Consider the following 21,129-nt stretch of genomic DNA (forward strand, 5'->3'; position numbering starts at 1 on the left):
TGTAGCGCAGCAATTCACGAAAGAAAAAAAAGATGAAAACTAGTTAAATAAAGAGCAGACATAAATGCAGTTGCTAATTCAAGGGTAGGTCTTAAGTGTTCTAGATGCGTAATGCACGCCACTGTCGTTATATTGTTGTTACTTTGTATTTTTCAGGCTACGCTATGACTGTATCAGCAGCTACCTGTCAGTCGGTGAGTACGTTTATCTATCCGCAATCCTTCTTGAGGTAACAATCACTGAGTGATTTTTTTTTGTCAGTCAAACATAAACATTCACACAAGGATAGGTTGCACCGAGAAGTGTATATGATTGCACAGAATATCGTATTATTTAGAGCGCAGCTATGAGGTACCCGTTCCTGCTTCGGCGTCGGTGGCGTAACAGAGCGAACGAGCACAGCGAAAAATGAAAGACGCGAGCCGCGAACGGCGGAGACACATGAGAGCGGCCCCTTCAGTGAAGTGCGCGCCGGAAACTGGTGTCATGCGGATCATCCCGACCGCTCGTTTCGTACTATCATCTGATCGCGTTAGCTATCGCTCGCGCTTGTGTCGATTGTCATGGTTTGCGATTTTTATAATCTGATTGTATGCGCGATGCGAATTGGTTAGTACCTTGCATGCGAAAGCCACGCCGGCACCCGCAATTACACTGGTAGCTTCGGCGAGTCATGTATAAAAGCCACCACGCTTGACCCGCAGATCAAATTTCCGACGATCGCCGACTCTGCTCGCTGCTATCGTTGCGCTTGAGTGCTGCTTGTTTTGTCGAGCCACAAGTTTGCCAAATAAAGTGTTAAATTTGTAACTCAGTTTCGACACTGTATCGTCGTTCACTGTCATTACCACGTGACAATATAATCGTAATACAAAATAGTGTCAGCCAGTTCTTTCTGAACACGCAGCGACGCAACTGGTGGAACTGCTTCGTTCTTAAGGAAAAAGTGCGCGCAAAGGACGTACGTAGACGAGAAAGAGAGAAACGACAAACATGGGCACTAGTCGCAACCCTTCCTCGTCTACGTCGATTTCGCGCACTTTTTCGTTAAGGTGGAGCCGCACCAACTCGCACTCCTTTCAGTTTTGAGGAAGGGCTTCGTCTGCCGCGGCTGCGAAACTAACTTAGCAGAGGCTTAGCGCCACCGCCGGGAGGACCTTGTCATTCACAATCAAGTCTTTTGCCACAATATATTGCAAATTCAAAACACCTAACAGCTGCGCCTATAATTTGCGTTAGTGAGTATTGTTGTGTTTGTAGGGCGGTCGCCGAATTTCTCGCACATATAATGCGATGTTTTCTAGGTAGACACCTCACAGAAATTGCTGACCGTGGTTGCCGCTGCTGCCTAGCCCAATAGCCTACGCACAGAACAGCCCCGGTATATAATATTGCCACATCCTTTATGGTCGCCGCGGGTATGTGCCAGGCGATGAGAACGACGCTGAAGTGGCGCGCGAGTGGAAAAACGGAGACGACAACGACGTCGCGTTGACTGCTCTCATAAAAGTGTTTTTACACGTCCTCTACGCCGGCTTTCCCGTCTCCTACTAGGCTGCGACACTGGTGGAGGTGCTGGGTAGGATTGCCTCATGCTCGGCACCCCTTCGCGGAGCCATACCTCGAAAGCGGAATCACCTTCGTTCATCGAAACTCCTGTTCACCGGCACAGTCGCCGCCTGCTAGGCCTGACGCCTGAGTTCAACCCTTTGCAGGACCCTGCTGGAACGCGTCAACCTACTTCCGCCATGGCTACTGCAACTCCATCGCAGGTGACGCTTCAGAATCCTAAGATACCAGAAATTTTCCACGGCGACGCTTTTGAGGATGTCCAAGATTGGCTTGACCAATTTGAGCGTGTCGCCAGTTATAATGACTGGGGCTCCCAGCAAAAGCTGTCTAATGTCTATTTTGCGCTTCAAGATAGTGCGCGGACGTGGTTTGTGAACCGGGAGAGAAATTTGACCAGGTGGGATGCCTTCCGCACCCAGCTACTAGACACGTTCACTAGTAGCGACAGAAGAGACAACGCGCAGCGCCTACTCGAATCCCGCATTCAAAAACCAAACGAGAGCGTTGCCATGTTTGCAGAAGATATGGCGCCCTGAGATGGCCGAAGAAAAGAAGTTGCGCTATCTCTTGCGCGGAGTGAAGGAGGAACTGTTTGCCGGGCTCGTGAGGAACCCACCGACGACAGTGGCCGAATTTACCAAGGAGGCTACCGCTATAGAACGGGCACTACAGCAACGGTACCGCCAATATGATCGCAAGAGCTCGCCGGTGAATGCTTCCATTCTACCTGAGAGTTGCAGCACATCTCTACGTGAAGTCATCCGAGAGATTGTGCGAGAGGAGATCCGGCAGCTCGGGATCTCTCCCATGGTACCAGCGGCGGCTTCTGTCGCTGATATCGTTCGGGAGGAAGTTCGAGAGGCCTTTTCGTCGCCCGACTGGCAGGCGGTGCCGCGACGATTGACCTACGCGGAAGCTGTCTGCCGTCCACCTCCTGCCACTTCGATGCTGCTGACACCGTCGACCACTACGACGCAGCCATCACCGCCACCCCCGACGCCCTATTTTCGACAGTCACAGCCGCCGCCAACTATGCCGTATCGCCGCCAGTCGATCGCTGCGCCTCGTTTTTACAGTGAATCCTCAGCCGGCTACCCGCTTCGAAAGACCGATTTGTGGCGCACCGCTGACCGCCGGCCGCTATGCTTTCATTGCGGCGAAGCAGGACACGTTTACCGCGCGTGCCATTACCGCGCGGCTGGGTATCCAAAATTTTCCAGCTGCAATTACCCTGTGTATGATGCTGCACGTAGCCGCGACGGAAATTCTACAAACTTGCGGCCAGAAGGTTCAACGACGCCTCGATCGCGTTCCCCATCTCCGGCTCGTTACACCCCACCGACCCGTCGCGATTTTTCTGACGCCTCTAGGGGCAGGTCCCCTAGCCCGCGCCGGGGAAACTAGACGCAGCGACCTCCGGGGGTGAGGTTGCAAACCGGCTAGCTACCCAAGAGCCCCCATCTCCGACGATCGACGACTCTACAACTCCGACGACTCCAACCACACCTCCTGTAACAGACGCCGTCAGCGCCGATCTTGTCGTTTGCATTGACGGCCACCAAGTGGCCGCTCTCGTCGATACTGGTTCGCATTTTTCGATAATCAGTCAAAAGCTGGCCGACAGGCTGCGAAAAGTGAAGACGCCGTGGACCGGGCCCAACATCAGAACTGCCGGTGGCCAGTTGATGACGCCGATTGGAAAATGCGCAGCCAGAATAGTAATCGCCGGCGCCACCTTCGTCGCCACCCTCGTCATTCTCTTTGAGTGTTGTAAAGAACTTATATTGGGGATGGATTTTTTGAGAGAGTATGGTGCAGTGATGAATGTCCGTGACCTCGTCGTCACATTTTCTACGAGTTCAGACGACGTCGACCCCGCAGGACACCAGCGACCCCGCTTACGTATCGCCGACGACGACGTCACGCTTCCGCCGCGAAGCTGTTCCCTCGTGCCTGTAATCTGCGACAACTTGAACACTGGGACTGGCGTCGCTGAACACATCGACGCACTGGTACTTAGTCAAGGCGTTTCCATCGCCAGGGCCGTAATTAACGTACACGACGGACGTGCTGAACTCCTGCTGACGAATTTTACCTGGGAACGTCGACACATTGTTAAAGGCACGGCTGTTGCTTACTTCGACGAATTTACATCAATACAGGACTGCCTCTCAGTGGAGCACGCGACGTTCACTGTGGCTGTGCCTGCCCCTGTGGTCGATATCAGTCCTACCTTATCGCCCGTCGAACGCAGCAGCCTTCTTGAGCTCATCGATGAGTTTAAGAGCTGCTTCTCATCCACGTCACGAGTTAGCCAGACGCCGCTCACTAAGCACCGTATTGTCACCGAAGCCGACGCCAGACCAATTCGGCAGAATCCTTATCGTGTAGCACCGAAAGAGCGCGAGGCAATCCAGACACAAGTGAAGACGATGTTTGACGACGGCGTCATTCGGGCATTTAAGAGTCCTTGGGCATCGCCTGTCGTATTGGTGAAAAAGAAGGATGGTAGCCTGCGCTTCTGCGTCGACTACCGAAAACTCAACCTGATCACAAAGAAAGACGTTTATCCGCTACCGCGTATCGACGATTCACTGGACAGGCTACGAAACGCACGTTACTTTTCGTCGATGGATTTGAAAAGCGGCTACTGGCAAATAGAAGTTGATGAGAGAGACCGTGAGAAGACCGCTTTTGTTACGCCCGACGGACTTTATGAATTTCAGGTGCTCCCCTTCGGTTTGTGCTCTGCGCCGGCAACGTTTCAACGACTAATGGACACTGTACTCGCAGGCCTCAAATGGCAAACCTGTCTAGTCTACCTCGACCACGTGATTGTTTTCTCCGTAACGTTCGAGGAACACTTACGGAGACTAAAGACGGTCTTTGAAGCAATACGCTCAGCTGGTCTAACTTTAAAACCTGAAAAGTGCCATTTTGGCTTTGAAGAACTTCAATTTCTCGGTCACGTTGTTAGTCGTGAAGGTGTCCGACCTGACCCTGATAAAATATCTGCCGTTGCTAATTTCCCGACACCATCAGATAAAAAGGCCGTGCGACGTTTTCTGGGCCTTTGCGCCTACTACCGACGGTTTATTGCGGAATTTTCGCGCGTCGCATGGCCATTGACCCATCTTACCAGAGAAGATGTACCCTTTATGTGGGGTGAAGACCAGCAACGGGCTTTTGATGACCTACGGCAACGGCTGCAGGCGCCTCCCGTCCTCGCACACTTTGATGAAGAGGCTCCTACTATTCTTCATACCGACGCTAGTAATGTCGGCCTCGGCGCAGTGCTTGTACAGCGGCAGGACGGCACCGAAAGAGTGATTGCTTACGCCAGCAGGACGCTATCAAGGACGGAGGCTAACTACTCCACAACAGAAAAAGAATGTCTCGCTCTGGTGTGGGCCGTCCTGAAATTTCGGCCATATTTGTATGGTCGGAGTTTCACCGTTGTCAGTGATCATCATGCACTTTGCTGGCTGACTAATTTAAAAGATCCAGCTGGTCGGCTTGCGCGCTGGAGTCTTCGGCTCCAAGAGTTCGACTTCACGGTTGTGTACAAATCGGGGAAACGACACACCGACGCCGACTGCCTCTCTCGGTCTCCTGTTGAGACTGCAGTCCACGACGATGATGACGCGGGTTTTCTAGGCGTGCTAGATACTGTCGACGTTTCACGCCACCAACGCGAGGACGCAGAACTGGTTCCTCTTTTCAATTACTTAGAGGGAAAAACAAGCAGCGTGCCGAGGTTATTCGCGAGAGGGCTGCCTTCGTTTTGCTTACGCCACGACGTTCTCTATAAAAAGAACTTTTCACCTAATGGCAGCAGCTACCTACTCGTCATTCCCGCATCTCTTCGCGACGAAGTCCTACATGCCTGTCACAACGAGCCGACCGCTGGTCACTTGGGATACACCCGCACATTGGCAAGAATTAGGCTAAAGTATTATTGGCCAAGACTTGCGTCGCTCGTGAAACGTTACACACAGACATGCCTAGATCGCCAGCGCCGCAAAGCCCTACCCGGCAAGCCAGCTGGACTACTGCATCCTGTTCAGATACCGTAAGCGCCGTTCGAACAAATTGGCATGGACCTTTTAGGTCCGTTTCCACTGTCTATTGCCGGAAATAGATGGATAATCGTCGTCACGGATTATCTTACGCGATACGCCGAAACAGGTGCTATCCAACGTGGAACAGCAGCCGAAGCGGCGCGATTCTTCGTGGAAGCCGTCGTCCTAAGGCATGGCGCTCCCGCAGTGGTCATAACAGACAGAGGATCTGCGTTCACGGCTGCGCTTCTGGATACCGTGTTGCGACTAAGTGGTACCACTCACCGAAAGACCACGGCTTATCATCCCCAAACCAATGGGCTGACAGAACGTATGAATAAGACACTGGCAGACATGATGAGTATGTACATCGACGTCGACCACAAGAACTGGGACGAGATTTTACCATACGTTACATTTGCGTATAACACGGCTCGCCAAGAGACAACACGCGTGACGCCTTTCAACCTCGTTTACGGACGCGAAGTGACAACAATGTTGGACGCAATGCTGCCACACGAGTGCGGTGACGACGAGACTGGTGCCGAGGAGTTTACGCAACGCGCAGAGGAAGCCAGGCAGCTTGCGCGTTTGCGAATCCAAGAACGACAGGAATACGATGCCCGACACTACAATCTTCGGCACAGACCCGTCACATACAACGTCGGTGACCAGGTGTGGGTCTGGACTCCGATTCGTCGGCGGGGGCTGTCTGAGAAGCTCCTGCGAAGATACTTCGGCCCATACACAGTTCTGCGCCGCATCAGCGATGTGAATTATGAAGTTGTCCCCGACAGCCATAACTGCTCCAAACGCCGGCGGCATCTGCCCGAGGTTGTGCACGTGCTTCGTATGAAGCCCTACATTTCCTCGTGACCTCAACTTTGCACCGTCTGTGCACAGCCTTCGGCGGTTGGTGCATCGGGACGATGCCTTTTTTTTCCTAAGGGGGGGCAAATGCCACATCCTATATGGTCGCCGCGGGTATGTGCCAGGCGATGAGAACGACGCTGAAGTGGCGCGCGAGTGGAAAAACGGAGACGACAACGACGTCGCGTTGACTGCTCTCATAAAAGTGTTTTTACACGTCCTCTACGCCGGCTTTCCCGTCTCCTACTAGGCTGCGACAATATTTCACCTTATATGTAGCGCCCTTCTGTAGTACCCCAACAGATGTAGCGGCTACGCTCTCTAGGGATCTAGGCAGTGAAGTAAACTGCACCTAAGGAGCCTCAGTACAACAAATGAACGCCTTGAAGCGCATAATCCCTTTAATAAATCGAATCTTTCTACGCCTTCCCTTCAGGCGAAGGTACGCTCTGTCAGCCTACTGCTGAAGTACGTGAACCAGCCCTGAAGACTGTACTAGGATGAACTATGCTGATCTCGAAGATGGCATGATGAAATGTGGGCCACTTCGGGAGACAGTGCAATCCCCGCTCGTGCGGATCACGTGGCGGGGGGAGGGGGGGGGGGGGTTCTGCGTCACTAATTTGCCGGGCAGGCACCAAATCGCTAAGCTGCATAATGTTGTGCAGTTGTAATGCAGCTAATTAACCACTTGACGAAAGCAACCTTCGCTCCACATTGATTCTGAAATGGGTTTTTAATTCCAGAATGGGCTTTGAATCAGCATATTCGTTTTCTCTCATCCTTTCTATAATTTGCCGCTTTACATGTCATTTGGACTGATTGATTCATTCTGATGCAAGCAGGATGCCGATTGTTCTGAAGGTCAGCGGTGCGTTCTACACGCCAACTACTCGAGCAGGGCCAACTGTGAAACCGACCACCGTTGTGAGTAGCACTTCTTGCATCATAACCTGCATATAAAACAAAATAAATTCTGGTGTTTTGTGTGCCAAAATCAAGATATATGATTATGATGCAAGCCCCGTAGTGGGGCACTGCGGATTAACATTTACAACCTGGGGCTCTTTAATGTGCCACCAATGCACAGTACACGGGTATTTTCGCATTTCGTCCGCATAGAAATAACAGCCTCCGCGGCCGGAATTTGATCCCGTGCCCTCAGACGTAGCAGCAAAACTCCAAAGAACACTGTGCCACCACGGTGGGTTCCTAGGTGTCAGTTTGTTACAGTGCTCCCAAACCAGCTAGGTGGATGATCTATCTAAAGCTTAGAAAGAGGATAATGCGCAGAACAGATCAGAACGAGTAGGGGCAGACACGGACCAGCGCAACTTTTATGCGACAATCTGTGACTGGCCACTAACACTTTTATTTTGCGCATTGCCTTCTTCCAAAGCATTGTCCACCAAGTGACGTGGAAGTAATTTTCATTGACCTACTGAAAGTTGACCTACCTACAGTATTTTCATTGACCTACTGACCTACAACCTCCTATATGAACACAACAATCAAACCCCGGCCCTCAGTCCCCAGCAGCTGCGAAGCAACTGACCACGGCGGCGGTCAGACCTGCGACGCTGCAGAGGGTGCTAAGAATCCCTGGCTCCGGACAGGCCGCCATTGGAATATGAACCTGGCAACGTTTAACGCAAGAACATTATCTAGTGAGGCGAGTCTAGCAGTGCTATTGGAAGAATTAGAGGGCAGTAAATGGGATATAATAGGGCTCAGTGAAGTTAGGAGGCCAAAAGAAGCATATACAGTGTTAAGGAGCGGGCACGTCCTGTGCTACCGGGGCTTAGCGGAGAGACGAGAACTAGGAGTCGGATTCCTGATTAATAAGAATATAGCTGGTAACATACAGGAATTCTATAGCATTAACGAGAGGGTGGCATGTCTTGTTGTGAAACTTAATAAGAGGTACAAAATGAAGGTTGTACAGGTCTACGCCCCTACATCCAGTCATGATGACCAGGAAGTCGAAAGCTTCTACGAAGACGTGGAATCGGCGATGGGTAGAGTGAAAACAAAATACACTATACTGATGGGCGATTTCAATGCCAAGGTAGGCAAGAAGCATGCTGGAGACAAGGCAGTGGGGGAATATGGCATAGGCACTAGGAATAGCAGGGGGGAGGTATTAGTAGAGTTTGCAGAACAGAATAATATGAGGATAATGAATACCTTCTTCCGCAAGCGGAATAACCGAAAGTGGACATGGAGGAGCCCGAACGGCGAGACTAGAAATGAAATAGATTTCATACTCTGCGCTAACCCTGGCATCATACAAGATGTGGACGTGCTCGGTAAGGTGCGCTGCAGTGACCACAGGATGGTAAGAACTCGAATTAGCCTAGACCTGAGGAGGGAACGGAGGAAACTGGTACATAAGAAGCCGATCAATGAGTTAGCGCTAAGAGGGAAAATAGAGGAATTCCAGATCAAGCTACAGAACAGGTATTCGGCTTTAAGCCACGAAGAGGATCTTAGTGTTGAAGCAATGAACGACAATCTTGTGGGCATCATTAAGGAGTGTGGAATAGAAGTCGGTGGTAACTCCGTTAGACAGGATACCAGTAAGCTATCGCAGGAGACGAAAGATCTGATCAAGAAACGCCAATGTATGAAAGCCTCTAACCCTACAGCTAGAATAGAACTGGCAGAACTTTCGAAGTTAATCAACAAGCGTAAGACAGCTGACATAAGGAAGTATAACATGGATAGAATTGAACAAGCTCTCAGGAACGGAGGAAGCCTAAAAGCAGTGAAGAAGAAACTAGGAATTGGCAAGAATCAGATGTATGCGCTAAGAGACAAAGCCGGCAATATCATTACTAATATGGATGAGATAGTTCAAGTGGCTGAGGAGTTCTATAGAGATTTATACAGTACGAGTGGCACCCACGATGATAATGGAAGAGAGAATAATCTAGAGGAATTCGATATCCCAGAAGTAACGCCGGAAGAAGTAAAGAAAGCCTTGGGAGCTATGCAAAGGGGGAAGGCAGCTGGGGAGGATCAGGTAACAGCAGATTTGCTGAAGGATGGTGGGCAGATTGTTCTAGAAAAACTGGCCAGCCTCTATACGCAATGCCTCAAGACCTCGAGCGTACCGGAATCTTGGAAGAACGCTAACATAATCCTAATCCATAAGAAAGGCGACGCCAAAGACTTGAAAAATTATAGACCGATCAGCTTATTGTCCGTTGCCTACAAAGTATTTACTAAGGTAATTGCAAATAGAATCCGGAACACCTTAGACTTCCGTCAACCAAAGGACCAGGCAGGATTCCGTAAAGGCTACTCAACAATAGATCATATTCACACTATCAATCAGGTGATAGAGAAATGTGCGGAATATAACCAACCATTATATATAGCTTTCATTGATTACGAGAAAGCGTTTGATTCAGTCGAAACCTCAGCAGTCATGGAGGCATTGCGGAATCAGGGTGTAGACGAGCCGTATGTAAAAATACTGAAAGATATCTATAGCGGCTCCACAGCCACTGTACTCCTCCATAAAGAAAGCAACAAAATCCCAATAAAGAAAGGCGTCAGGCAGGGAGATACGATCTCTCCAATGCTATTCACAGCGTGTTTACAGGAGGTATTCAGAGACCTGGATTGGGAAGAATTGGGGATAAGAGTAAATGGAGAATACCTTAGTAACTTGCGCTTCGCTGATGATATTGCCTTGCTTAGTAACTCAGGGGACCAACTGCAATGCATGCTCACTGATCTGGAGAGGCAGAGCAGAAGGGTGGGACTAAAAATGAATCTGCAGAAAACTAAAGTAATGTTTAACAGTCTCGGAAGGGAACAGCAGTTTACGATAGGTAGCGAGGCACTGGAAGTGGTAAGAGAATACATCTACTTAGGACAGGTAGTGACTGCTGATCCAGATCATGAGAATGAAATAATCAGAAGAATAAGAATGGGCTGGGGTGCGTTTGGCAGGCATTCGCAGATCATGAACAGCAGGTTGCCATTATCCCTCAAGAGAAAAGTGTATAACAGCTGTGTCTTACCAGTACTCACGTACGGGGCAGAAACCTGGAGGCTTACGAAAAGGGTTCTACTTAAATTGAGGACGACGCAACGAGCTATGGAAAGAAAAATGATAGGTGTAACGTTAAGGGATAAGAAAAGAGCAGATTGGGTGAGGGAACAAACGCGCGTTAATGACATCTTAGTTGAAATCAAGAAAAAGAAATGGGCATGGGCAGGACATGTAATGAGGAGGGAAGATAACCGATGGTCATTAAGGGTTACGGACTGGATTCCGAGGGAAGGGAAGCGTAGCAGGGGGCGACAGAAAGTTAGGTGGGCAGATGAGATTAGGAAGTTTGGAGGGTCAACATGGCCACAATTAGTACATGACCGGGGTAGTTGGAGAAGTATGGGAGAGGCCTTTGCCCTGCAGTGGGCGTAATCAGGCTGATGATGATGATGATGATGACTGAAATTTGGCCAAGTTCGATTCCAAACTGCTTCGCTATTTTGTTTCGTATCCCGTGAAGTATAACGTCTGTTTCTTTTCTTTTGTCCCGCTGCAGGCATCGCTGTGTCTCCCACATCATGCTCGGTGAGTATTAATAGCGTCGTACTTGAACTATTGACACTGCAGCTTGTTAATTACGTTTCCCCTTGGAAAATTACTCGTGTAGATTTCACCCAGTAGTTCTAGAAGATATTTTTTATTTGTGTGGGAATCGTAGTTTTTGACACCGTATGGAATAGGGCCAGAATGGAGTACCGAATGTTTTTTCGAATATAGTTGGCATATAAAGTACAGCCATCTCGCCAATAATTCCCACACTTTCCTCACCATGGTAATCGCAACAATAGAAGTTTTCTGTAATTATACCGCACATTACAAAGCCTCCTTTGCCAAAAGCACAAATACGGCCAGTTGGTTCGCAAATACGGGGCTCTATGAAGCTTACGCTGTCATGCATTATCTTGTCCGGTTTAGAAAGGCAGCCTTGTTGGCCATTTAATACCTGTGTATAACTTGGCGATCAAATGGGAAACGTGTGTTGCGTATGCGATGATGCCAGAGATAGAAAAAGAAATCAAATTTTGGCCGTCCAGAGGGCCCGTGAAAGAGCGGAGAGGCTTGGCCTCCCGATTCCGACATGGGAGCAGCCAGCGGCGAGCCGGGGGCCCCAACGGGTCGCCACCGGCTAGTCCCTCAGGACCTCAATAAAAGTTCATTGTCTGTCTGTCTGTCTCTCGTTCCAAAGGTCGCGCGGCACACGGCGCCATTATTGTCTAAAGCATGTTACAATAAAACGTATTCGTAATTATACCAATAAGAACGCACAGTTTATACCTATCTAAATAGTACCAAACAACACCCACTGCCGAATGGCGTGGCTAAACATTTCACTGCGAGTGATCTTGTACATTTAGCCGGAAAAGACTGGCTGTTACAGCTACACGAAAGTACTTTCAACTGTTACATGTACTGTGATTGGCGTGACAGTTATAACATTTTTGCTTAAATTGGCTTTCACCGTGTAAAGTAATCGACGCAAGGTATTCGAAATGCATTCAAAACAAATATTCAGATTTCGTATAGCGACGGTTCGATTCGAGGACTCGATCGAATAGGGCGATATTCGATTGGTTATTCGAAAGTTGCGAATATTCGCTATACGCTAATCCTTCGCGTCACGGTCATCCAATATCACCCTTTCTTTTGTCTTGTTCTCAGTGCGAGTCTGGCTTCCAATGCCGGCTCAAGGACTGCCCTTGGTCACCGTACGAGTGTAAGTATGCTTGATAATTTTTCGTTTCTTTCTTCACCTACTGCTCCTACTAACTGTATTTGCTGGGTTAAAATGAACCAGTATTTAGTCAAAGGAAAGGTGGAGCACGTTCTTTGCACTGCAACAAGAAGTAGTGGCAAACATTATGTAAGAACATATAATTTTCTCTTCGTAAAAATGCCGATCGTCGATGCGTTAGAAGTCACACGTAAGACTTGAACGATGTTATTTATTTATTTCTTGCTTGTATAGGTCTGGTCCTGGAACACCAAAACACCAGATGCGGAGGGATAAGCGTACGTAGTCTGTTGCTGGTAAACTCGCATAATTAGAGCGAACTGCGTCATTCATGACGGTACTGTCGGGTGGTTTTGGCATCTTAGTTATTATTTATTCATTCACCTTGTTTCCTCGCACAATAACCGAATGGAATAACTTGCCCATATCACTTCTTATTAACACTGAAAGCATTGAATGCGTTGACAGCTGAATATGCGACCGTTGAATAATATTGTCTGCTTATTTTTCTCTTGTTTTGGTGCAGTGTTCCTGAAATTATTTTTTATTTTCCTGTAATCATTTCATTTTAATTTATTCTTGTTATTTTTGTTGTGCTACCCACGTACTCTTGCATTTCCTTGTTTTTTCCTGTACTTCTGTCCCTCCTGCAAGGGCCACTACAAGGCCTGCAGTATTTTCTAAATAAATAAACAAAATAAAATAAAAGATACATCTATTAAGACCAGCCCATAGTGGAACACCAGTGGCGTTAAAGATCCAGCTGTCGAGTTCCTAACGCAGCCGAAGCTTGGAGCTTCAAGAATCTTCAGAGCAAACTATACAGATAGACCACCCGACGCGCGATGGTACCGGAAAGGACAGCTTTAATGTTAATATTAGCATATATTAAGGAGCCCACACGGGTGCATAGTGTCCCGGTATAAATTTGAGCAGGCTACTTAATAGGCATAACAGATAACAGCCTGTATTTTACATGAGCCAAAGGAAGGACCACACAATCCAGGACTGTTGATTAGCCGGTGTGATGAGGTCAGGGAATTTGCAGGTGAAGTACGGCGTCGGCTGGCGCTCAAAAAAGAAAGACAGGGGGGCGTAATAAGACACTTTTTGAAGACTTATTGGTTTTACGTTGGACCAAACATAGGCTGGTATTGATTAGCTGGCGCTGATTCGAACATGCGACGCTCGCACGAACCGATAGTGCCCCTCTTTTCCTTTTAATGTTCCTTCCATCAGGTATTTATTCAGTGTGCGTTTTTTTTTTCAACCTGTGACTATTTCAGGGTCCACGTTGTGGTCCGGACCAGGTGTGCGGATACCAGAGGACCGGTTTAGTGTGCATCAAGTGTCCCTGTTACGGCACCGAGCGCACCGTTTGTAAGTGCAGCTTGATAATTCCATGTGCATTCATGGCTGGCTCCACACTTCATCAAAACATAACGCGTGCTTTTTGAAGGGAGGGTTTAATGTTTCGCTGCAACCTCGGTAATTAATGCGGTCGCGACACTTCGCTGCATCACTGCCTTGCACTTATTCCACCCCCCCTCCCCGCCCAGAAAAGAACGTGCCTGGGAGAGAGAGAGGGAGATTGGCGCCAGTACTTCAAACATCATTGAGTCCCCATGTGCACACTCACGCAAAAGCACCACAGGTAATGCAAATAATCCTTTGCCACGTGATCGCTGCGCAGTGCTTTCCTGTCAACCTGACGCCATGGTCAGGTGCATGCGAGTAAATGAAACCGGGATTTACAAGTGGCGCGCGTTCAGTGCACATTCGGAATTGCAAGCCGCTTCCACGCCAGAGAACACCAACTTCTCAAGTTCTTTGTATCTTGTACAGCCATATTTATCCCTGTCGAGCGCACGCTGCGGTTCTCGTTTAAAGCTGGGACCCTTGAAAAGCACCGCCAGAGAGGTCCGCGCGTCCAAGGAGCTTTAAGCTCTCCTACTGGACAGCAGCATCAATCGATAACTGTGTTCTCAATTGATCACTTCAAACATGCTTCCACTTCTGCATTTGCATGGCATCAAGCGGTTCACGTGAGTGAAGCGATGAGCATTTCACCAACATGCTTAGACATTCGCGTGAGCACCGTCAAGTTCGCGTAGGTCAGCTAGTGTAGACACGGCAAACAGATCACAGGCTAAAGAAGTGTTCCCGATGGCACTTCTGCGTTAAATTTTCGTTCGCCTGGTTTGTATATATATATAAAAAATATGCGTGCGTGCCTCTAGTGCAGTGAAGCCAGCTGCTACAGAGACATGCCCTAGTATCGTTGCCTGTCGCAAATTAGGTCACGACAAACCCGGCCTGAGGCAGTGTAAACTGTTTTATTGGAGGATACAGAACAAAAGTATATCTGGTTGTATTCGTGTGGATTTTAAGTAGTATTAGACCCATTATAGAATCGCTTCTTACTGGGAGGCGTGCGCTGTTTTCCGCGCTTCTCAGATTTGGCCGTCCTTGGGACGCGACGTCATCGCTTCATGACAATTTTTCTTATAACCGCAAATACTTTTTCGTGCTGCAGGCCTGGACAAGAAGCCTGGCGTCCAGTGTGGACCCAGCAGCATCGCGCAGGTGAACCCCGACAACAGCTACGCGTGCAAGGGTTGCGCCTCCGCCACCTCTGTGCTTTTCCGCTAGAGGCATCGATGACTTCACTGAAGACACCGCGCAGTGCGCCACTTGCGCCATTGCTCGAGCAGGAAGTCTGTCCCGTTGCGAGCACGTATCGGCTGTGGACAAATGACATTCAAATAAATGTATGCCGCGTGATAGTGTGCATGTTCGCGGTAGTTCCCCTAGTGTCGTTTTTTTTTTTTTACTGCGCCTGGCAAGTTGTGTCAGAGACAGCGCCCACGCAGTCTCCTTTTGTTCGGCCCAAGCCCGCCCACTCCCTCACCCCCCCCCCTTCCATGCATCCATCAACCACCGCCTTGTATGCAGAGGTTTAGCTCATTCATAAATTCTCTATTTTTCTCATCTTGAGTACCCGTTCTCCAGTCTATGGTCGACAACCGGAGATATCCTCAGAGTTAACCTTACTGTGTTTCCTTCGATGTCACTTCTTCTGCGACAGCAGTTCACAACTGAAAAAGTGGGTTCGCTTTGTGTGTTCATATTTTGTTACACTTTCGTCGTCATCGGTCACCCTCCTTGGCTTCAACCTGGCCGTGTGGCGAAGAAAACTCGACCCACCATCTCGGGATAGAAATCGTGCGTACCTTAATGCAAGGCACCGTAGAAAGCCGCGCGCTGACCATTGCGTCATCTCGAACCTTTGCAGCTCGGCAGTTCGTTCAACTTTTTTCGCGTGCCACGCACGACTTTGGGGAGTTGCGGCATCTGTGCGCGTTCTCGGAGATGACATCAAGTGAAGTTGTTCTACAGAAGGTGCCAGGTGTTCGCTGTGAGAGTATGCTGCCGTCGCAGAAAATGTCTTCCAAATCGTAGGAACCGAGGGTGGCTGTTTGAGCGAGTTGGCATTCCATGGCGTTTAGTTGACATTAGCACAACTTGGAACGAACGGAAGAGAAAAAAAAAGGTGCAGATCCCCCAAGCTCTTCGCATTCTCTGTCAGGCGCCACACTCTAAAGACAGCATGATCTTCCTGACATAGATCCCGGCCCATGTGGGCCCTGTCCACTCACACCTTCCCAATCTCAACGAGGTCACCCACTATTGCGCGAGGCCTAGTCCACCGCGCCGGAGTCACTGGAGACGAGTTGGACACTAGGGACAATCTGACCACTTATAACGATCTCGTTAAGGCCTTTTACTTCAGTCGCCGAACCGTCCTTTCACTTCACCCCAAATTCAGCCGGATGCAGGCTACCACCCTGCGTCTGCTACAAACAAACACGTACCCTTCACCCGCCCGCCTCCACCTTACATTCCCAGACGTTTACACTACCCCCAACTGCCGGTGCTGTGTCATTCACCCGGCTACGCTTCCACATATGCTGTGGGTGCGCCCAGCACAGTACACATACATTAACACCACGACCCTCTTGTCGAGGTTGCATGAGGTTCTGCGGAGCTCCGCCCTCGACGACCAAACCTGGTCGACCCAGCACGCCCGTGAGGTAGCGGCGAGTCAAGCTATCGACGTCCCCTCATGGGAGGCGTAGGCTCGGCCATCATAAAATGCTGGCTCTATAACAAAAGTTCATCCCCCCCCCTTCCCACGCTCAGTAGGAACTGCTGTCATGCGACGCATCTTGCAGGTCCTAGCCGCGCCGGCTGCCCTGTAAGGAATTGGTATACCCACCGCGATGGCTTAGCGACTATGGCGTTGCGCTCCTAAGCACGAGGTCACGGGTTCGGTGACCGGCACTGAAAGTCGCATTCCAATGGGGCGAAATGCAAACAAAAAAAGCACGCTAGTGTACCGTGCTGTTCATTAGGTGCGCGGTATAGAACCTCAGATAGTCGAAATTAATCCGGAGTCGCCTACTACGTCATGCCGAACAATTGTCTCGCTGTTTTGGCACATAAAAACCATACAATATAGCGTTCCATTGCTTTCAAACACGAAGTCCTTCTTGGCGAGTAACCACGACCACTCGGCATCGGGCATGTTTCTAGCCTCTTTCGTGGGCTGATACCAGAGACAGTGCAGCCTAAAGATGTAGGCCGACATGTGTTTAGGTATGTTCCTCTGGGGCCACTATAGTTTCCGCGATGTTCCGGATATATATATATATATATATATATATATATATATATATATATATATATATATATATGCATACAAATATTTCTTTTAAATAAACCTAAATAAATGCATGCCGGCGGTGTTTGATCACGGTACTACAAGCACAGAAGCGCTCCACTCTAACTAATATGCCAAACCATCCATATAGTTTGGCATTCAATTTGTCAGCAAAAACACACCACACTTAGCTTCAGGCTTAGCGTTGCAGCATGCAGCTAAACGTTACACGTTTCTGCCCTGCTTTAGGATGGTTTCAGTTGACCCTTCTTCCATTGTGCAGCAGGAACCCTTTAAATGTGACTTGTTCTTTCTCCTTGGTCTTCCCTGTGTACGGCGAAGTCACATGGCAGTTAGTTGTGATGGTCGACTCGTCCGTGTTTACTTTATTGAATACGGAACACGGCGTGTCTCAAGAGACAAAGTACAGAACATCCACTAGAACTTCCCGCGCAGGCGAGCCAGGGCATGGAGACGCTTGGTGCGTTTTCCCGTCGGTCTCGCCTCGCGCACCGCCGTCGACGTGTGACGCGTGCAGTGCTCTTCGTCGTGCCAGCGTTGCCAGACGTTTCGTAGCTGACGGGGCGTTATTTCTATCTAGCAGGGCGCCAAGTTGTCGCGCTCGCGTGTAATTTGAACGCCAACCGAGGATTCCAAGCGCAACGCTGAACCTTGCAATTTTCCTGACTCTCGTGTTGCTGCGGGGACGCCCCCTCGCCTCCTCCCCCGCGCCGGCCTCTCCCGCTGGGATCGCTCCTTTCTCCTGCGGCTGCGCGTCGGCTGCTACAGCACGGCCGCCCGATTGCACAGACTGCACGGAACAGGCAGCCCCGCGTGTACGGAATGCGGCGAGGATGAGACACTGGAACACCTTCTCCTGCGTTGCCCATCCTTCGACGTTGAGCGCACCGCGCTCTGTGCTTCATATCGCCGAGTCGGACTACCGTGCAGCACGGAGGGTGATCTCCTATTTCCCGCAGCCCCCGCCTCCATCGCCAAGAGAGCGCTTGCTGCCCTCCTTGGCTTTTGTGCAGAGACTCAGCTGAGAGCGCGGCTGTAAGCCCCGCTTTGCTTCTTCGTTAACCTTCTTGTTTTTTTTTCCGCTCTCTTTCATTCTCTCTCTAATCTTTTTCTCCCCACTCCCCTTACCCCGTGCAGTGCTGTTGAGGTGCCCTCCCTTGAGAGACAGTTACGGCACTGCACTTTTCTCTTCCTTTCATCTTAAGATCACTACTACTAACCTTGCAATTTAATCGTTCATGGATTTACGGTCATAGTCAATTATTGTTACTTCATAATTCTTGAAAAGAAAAAAAAAGAGAATCGGACCTTCATTAGATTATATCTTGATTATGAACACTAACTACGCGTAACTACTGCAAATTAAACCTAAGATCTGTCCTAACGTCAAGCAGTCCTTCGAATATTTATTTAACTTTTCTGAGGGTCGCTTTTTACCTCACCTTTACATTCATGATTATTTACATTTAGCTTGAAGTTTCTAGCAACACTCCGTGGTCTTCCAGAACATTGGGAACTAAAATTAGCGCTGTATTATCATATTTCAAAAGCAAAGATGCATCAGTGCGACGTTGGTATATCTGTTGCATAAAGAAGCAGGATATCATGCGGCTTCGTCGAAGTTCATTACATCGGGAAACGCGGCGAATCAACTTCTATGAAGAAAAAAAAAAGATCAAGGGTCGCTTAGTTATCCCTACATGGATGAATATGAAGCATTGCGGCCACGTCTGCAGAAGCGCCGCGACGTGCGGTGGCGCCACTGGCGGAGTCACGTGACTCTAGAGGCCGCGTCAGCTGAAGCGTCGCGACATCACGTGACGAACCGCGTTCCTCACAAGGTGCGCACAATGCAAGTTCGCGAGTTCGAGTCCTACCAAAGGTCGTGGGTTCCAGTGCCTCAATTAACATTACCTTAATAAAAGGGACTGAAAACCAATTTTTATGGTACCATTCTTTTTAGTGCAATGGAAAGCCTACCGGTCAGAGTGTGTAATCATGAAGTTCTAACGTGGAAAACGCAGTGGAAAATTTTTAATCAGAATTTTTCGTACTGCAATAAGGATGTAGTCATTCGCTGAAAGCATGCTGAAGACGGTGTCAGGTAAGCGCGATAGCGATTATACGCCGGCATTAGTGGTAGGCAGACGACAAGTGTGGCAGTAGCTGTGACAAAGTACGATTTTGTTTATTAAGTCGATGTTCCTGCGATTCATGTTTTCCGAATTGTTAAAGTGTTTCTGCAATAATAGCTACGTGTTTTCGTGGTTTCCTGTCCAACTTCTTTGGTATTGAACCAGTCAAAACGAACCCAATTGGGCCGAAAACGAAACGACGCCTTTACGTGTTATACGGAGTTCAGCGTGTTGCCGTAGCCACGTGTGCGTTTTTGACTTCAGAAGCATAAAATAATGAGAGTGTGTAATAATATACCAACTGGAATTTTAGGAAATAATTATGCTGTACTTAATAACAATCGACTTACAGTAATCGGGTAAAATACACCCGAAGTAACAAGATTTCACCGTCAGGCCTCGCTAGTCACTAGTTTTTGAGACTTTCGTTGCGAATATAAAATCACAATTCCTACTTAAATGGCGAGGAGCGCGCTGGATTCTACCTCTGTAAATCTAGGTCATCTCATGTCCATCAAGGTCTCACAACACACTCTGGCCAGCTGTCAGTCCTTTTAATTATGCCCTAATTAGCTTCTCCTTAATTAACACCAACGCTCATGAGTTAAAGTGCCTTCATTAAATATACCTTAATTGAATGTGTCTTAATTAACTTCGCTTTAAAACATAAGGTGCGCGCGTATGAGTGTTGTGACAGCAGAACGTTTAGAGCCGCGGATTACTCCGCGCTTCTCTTTCTTCTTTCATCCTTCTCACCTGTAGGGCGACCGATGGGCAAAGTGCAGTTTACATCGTTCGCTTGCCCCTCCCCTCGTTCCCTTTCATCTGTTTCTCTCTCTCTAAAAGTAAGGTCATATTGAGCAAACCCAGGCTTCAGAAACGGCGACGAAGAAGCAAAAAGCAAATGAAGCTATCTCAGGCTGCTAGAAAACTTGGGAACGTTCAAATTGTTCACTGCCTTTTTCCTTTTTTTTTATGCACCTAATTTAACCACCCTATTCATGGCCAACCCACTGTGGGTATGTGCCACAGCCACTCTGGACAACAACAACAACAACAACAAACGGGAACCAATACACCTAATAGTAAGTGAACTGCGCGCCGCCACCCTCATGGCCGGGGCTGCTGGGAGCACTTGGCGTTGAAGCGCCTCGTGCGCTTGGTACCGAGCTATTTAAAGCGCAAAACCTTCCTAACGGCTGTGGTAGGCTTTGTTGGGTTTTACTGTAGCGTGCGCATTGTGTACTACGCATATGAGGGGGTTCGAATGTCCTATACCAGCTTTTCAACCCTACAACAGTACTAACCTAACTGACTTTTTGTCTGCAGTTTTGTTTTCACTTCATTTCCTCTGCTCTTTTACAGCAAATTTATGCATGTATACAGCCCATGAGTATCTGTTTTTGTATATTACCTGCAGTAAAATGTGAAGATAGGCTACATTGGAGCCACGGAACGTTTTTGACGTCAAGTGAGACGAACTCAAGATGGCCGTGGCGGTCGTGCGGAACGAAGTAGCCACTAGCCGGTCGGCTACCTCGTTTCCAGTTACACCAAAAATCTGTTCCGTGAGAGGATTGGCCCGATCCACAGCCTCTTGCAGTGGTCAGTCAAATAATGCTATACGTTATTGAATCGAATAAAAGAATCCTCGCTGTTGGTTGGTAAAGTCATAATGACGTGTGGTAAGCACGTCATTATTTTTTGTCATCCAACAATCCAACAGTCAGTGGGGCGCCTCCCCAACAGTCGTGTGCTTGCATGTGTCCTGCAGTCACGTAACTTACGTGATGTCACATGATGATGTTATGTTACGCACGTAATTTGGATGCATGGGCCGAACCAGGGGTAACCAGCGTAAAGGCATAAAGCTCCGCGTTGACCATGCTACTATATCAGCCCACTGTATCTTAATTATAGGCATAAGTGTTCTGAGTTCTTAGGAACTG

The 21,129-nt window shown here is 48.8% G+C and overlaps 1 protein-coding gene across 2 annotated transcripts in view; it reads left to right on the top strand.

Annotated features, from left to right (window-relative positions):
• The window catches only part of LOC129385599 (uncharacterized), a 28,462-nt gene extending 13,071 nt beyond the window's left edge, over positions 1-15,391 (top strand). The window contains exons 4-10 of one of the 2 annotated variants that reach the window (XM_072289116.1): positions 157-194; positions 7,349-7,430; positions 11,066-11,094; positions 12,229-12,283; positions 12,536-12,579; positions 13,588-13,681; positions 14,838-15,045. In XM_072289116.1, the coding sequence (XP_072145217.1) occupies positions 157-194; positions 7,349-7,430; positions 11,066-11,094; positions 12,229-12,283; positions 12,536-12,579; positions 13,588-13,681; positions 14,838-14,953 (458 nt within the window). In that variant the 3' untranslated portion in view covers positions 14,954-15,045. Of the gene's footprint in view, positions 1-156; positions 195-7,348; positions 7,431-11,065; positions 11,095-12,228; positions 12,284-12,535; positions 12,580-13,587; positions 13,682-14,837 lie in introns of both variants that reach the window. The other variant, XM_072289115.1, reaches the window with a different exon arrangement.
• Positions 15,392-21,129: the final 5,738 nt, after the last annotated feature.

The sequence above is a fragment of the Dermacentor andersoni genome, chromosome 7 (assembly GCF_023375885.2).
Source record: "Dermacentor andersoni chromosome 7, qqDerAnde1_hic_scaffold, whole genome shotgun sequence".
NCBI lineage: Eukaryota > Metazoa > Arthropoda > Arachnida > Ixodida > Ixodidae > Dermacentor > Dermacentor andersoni.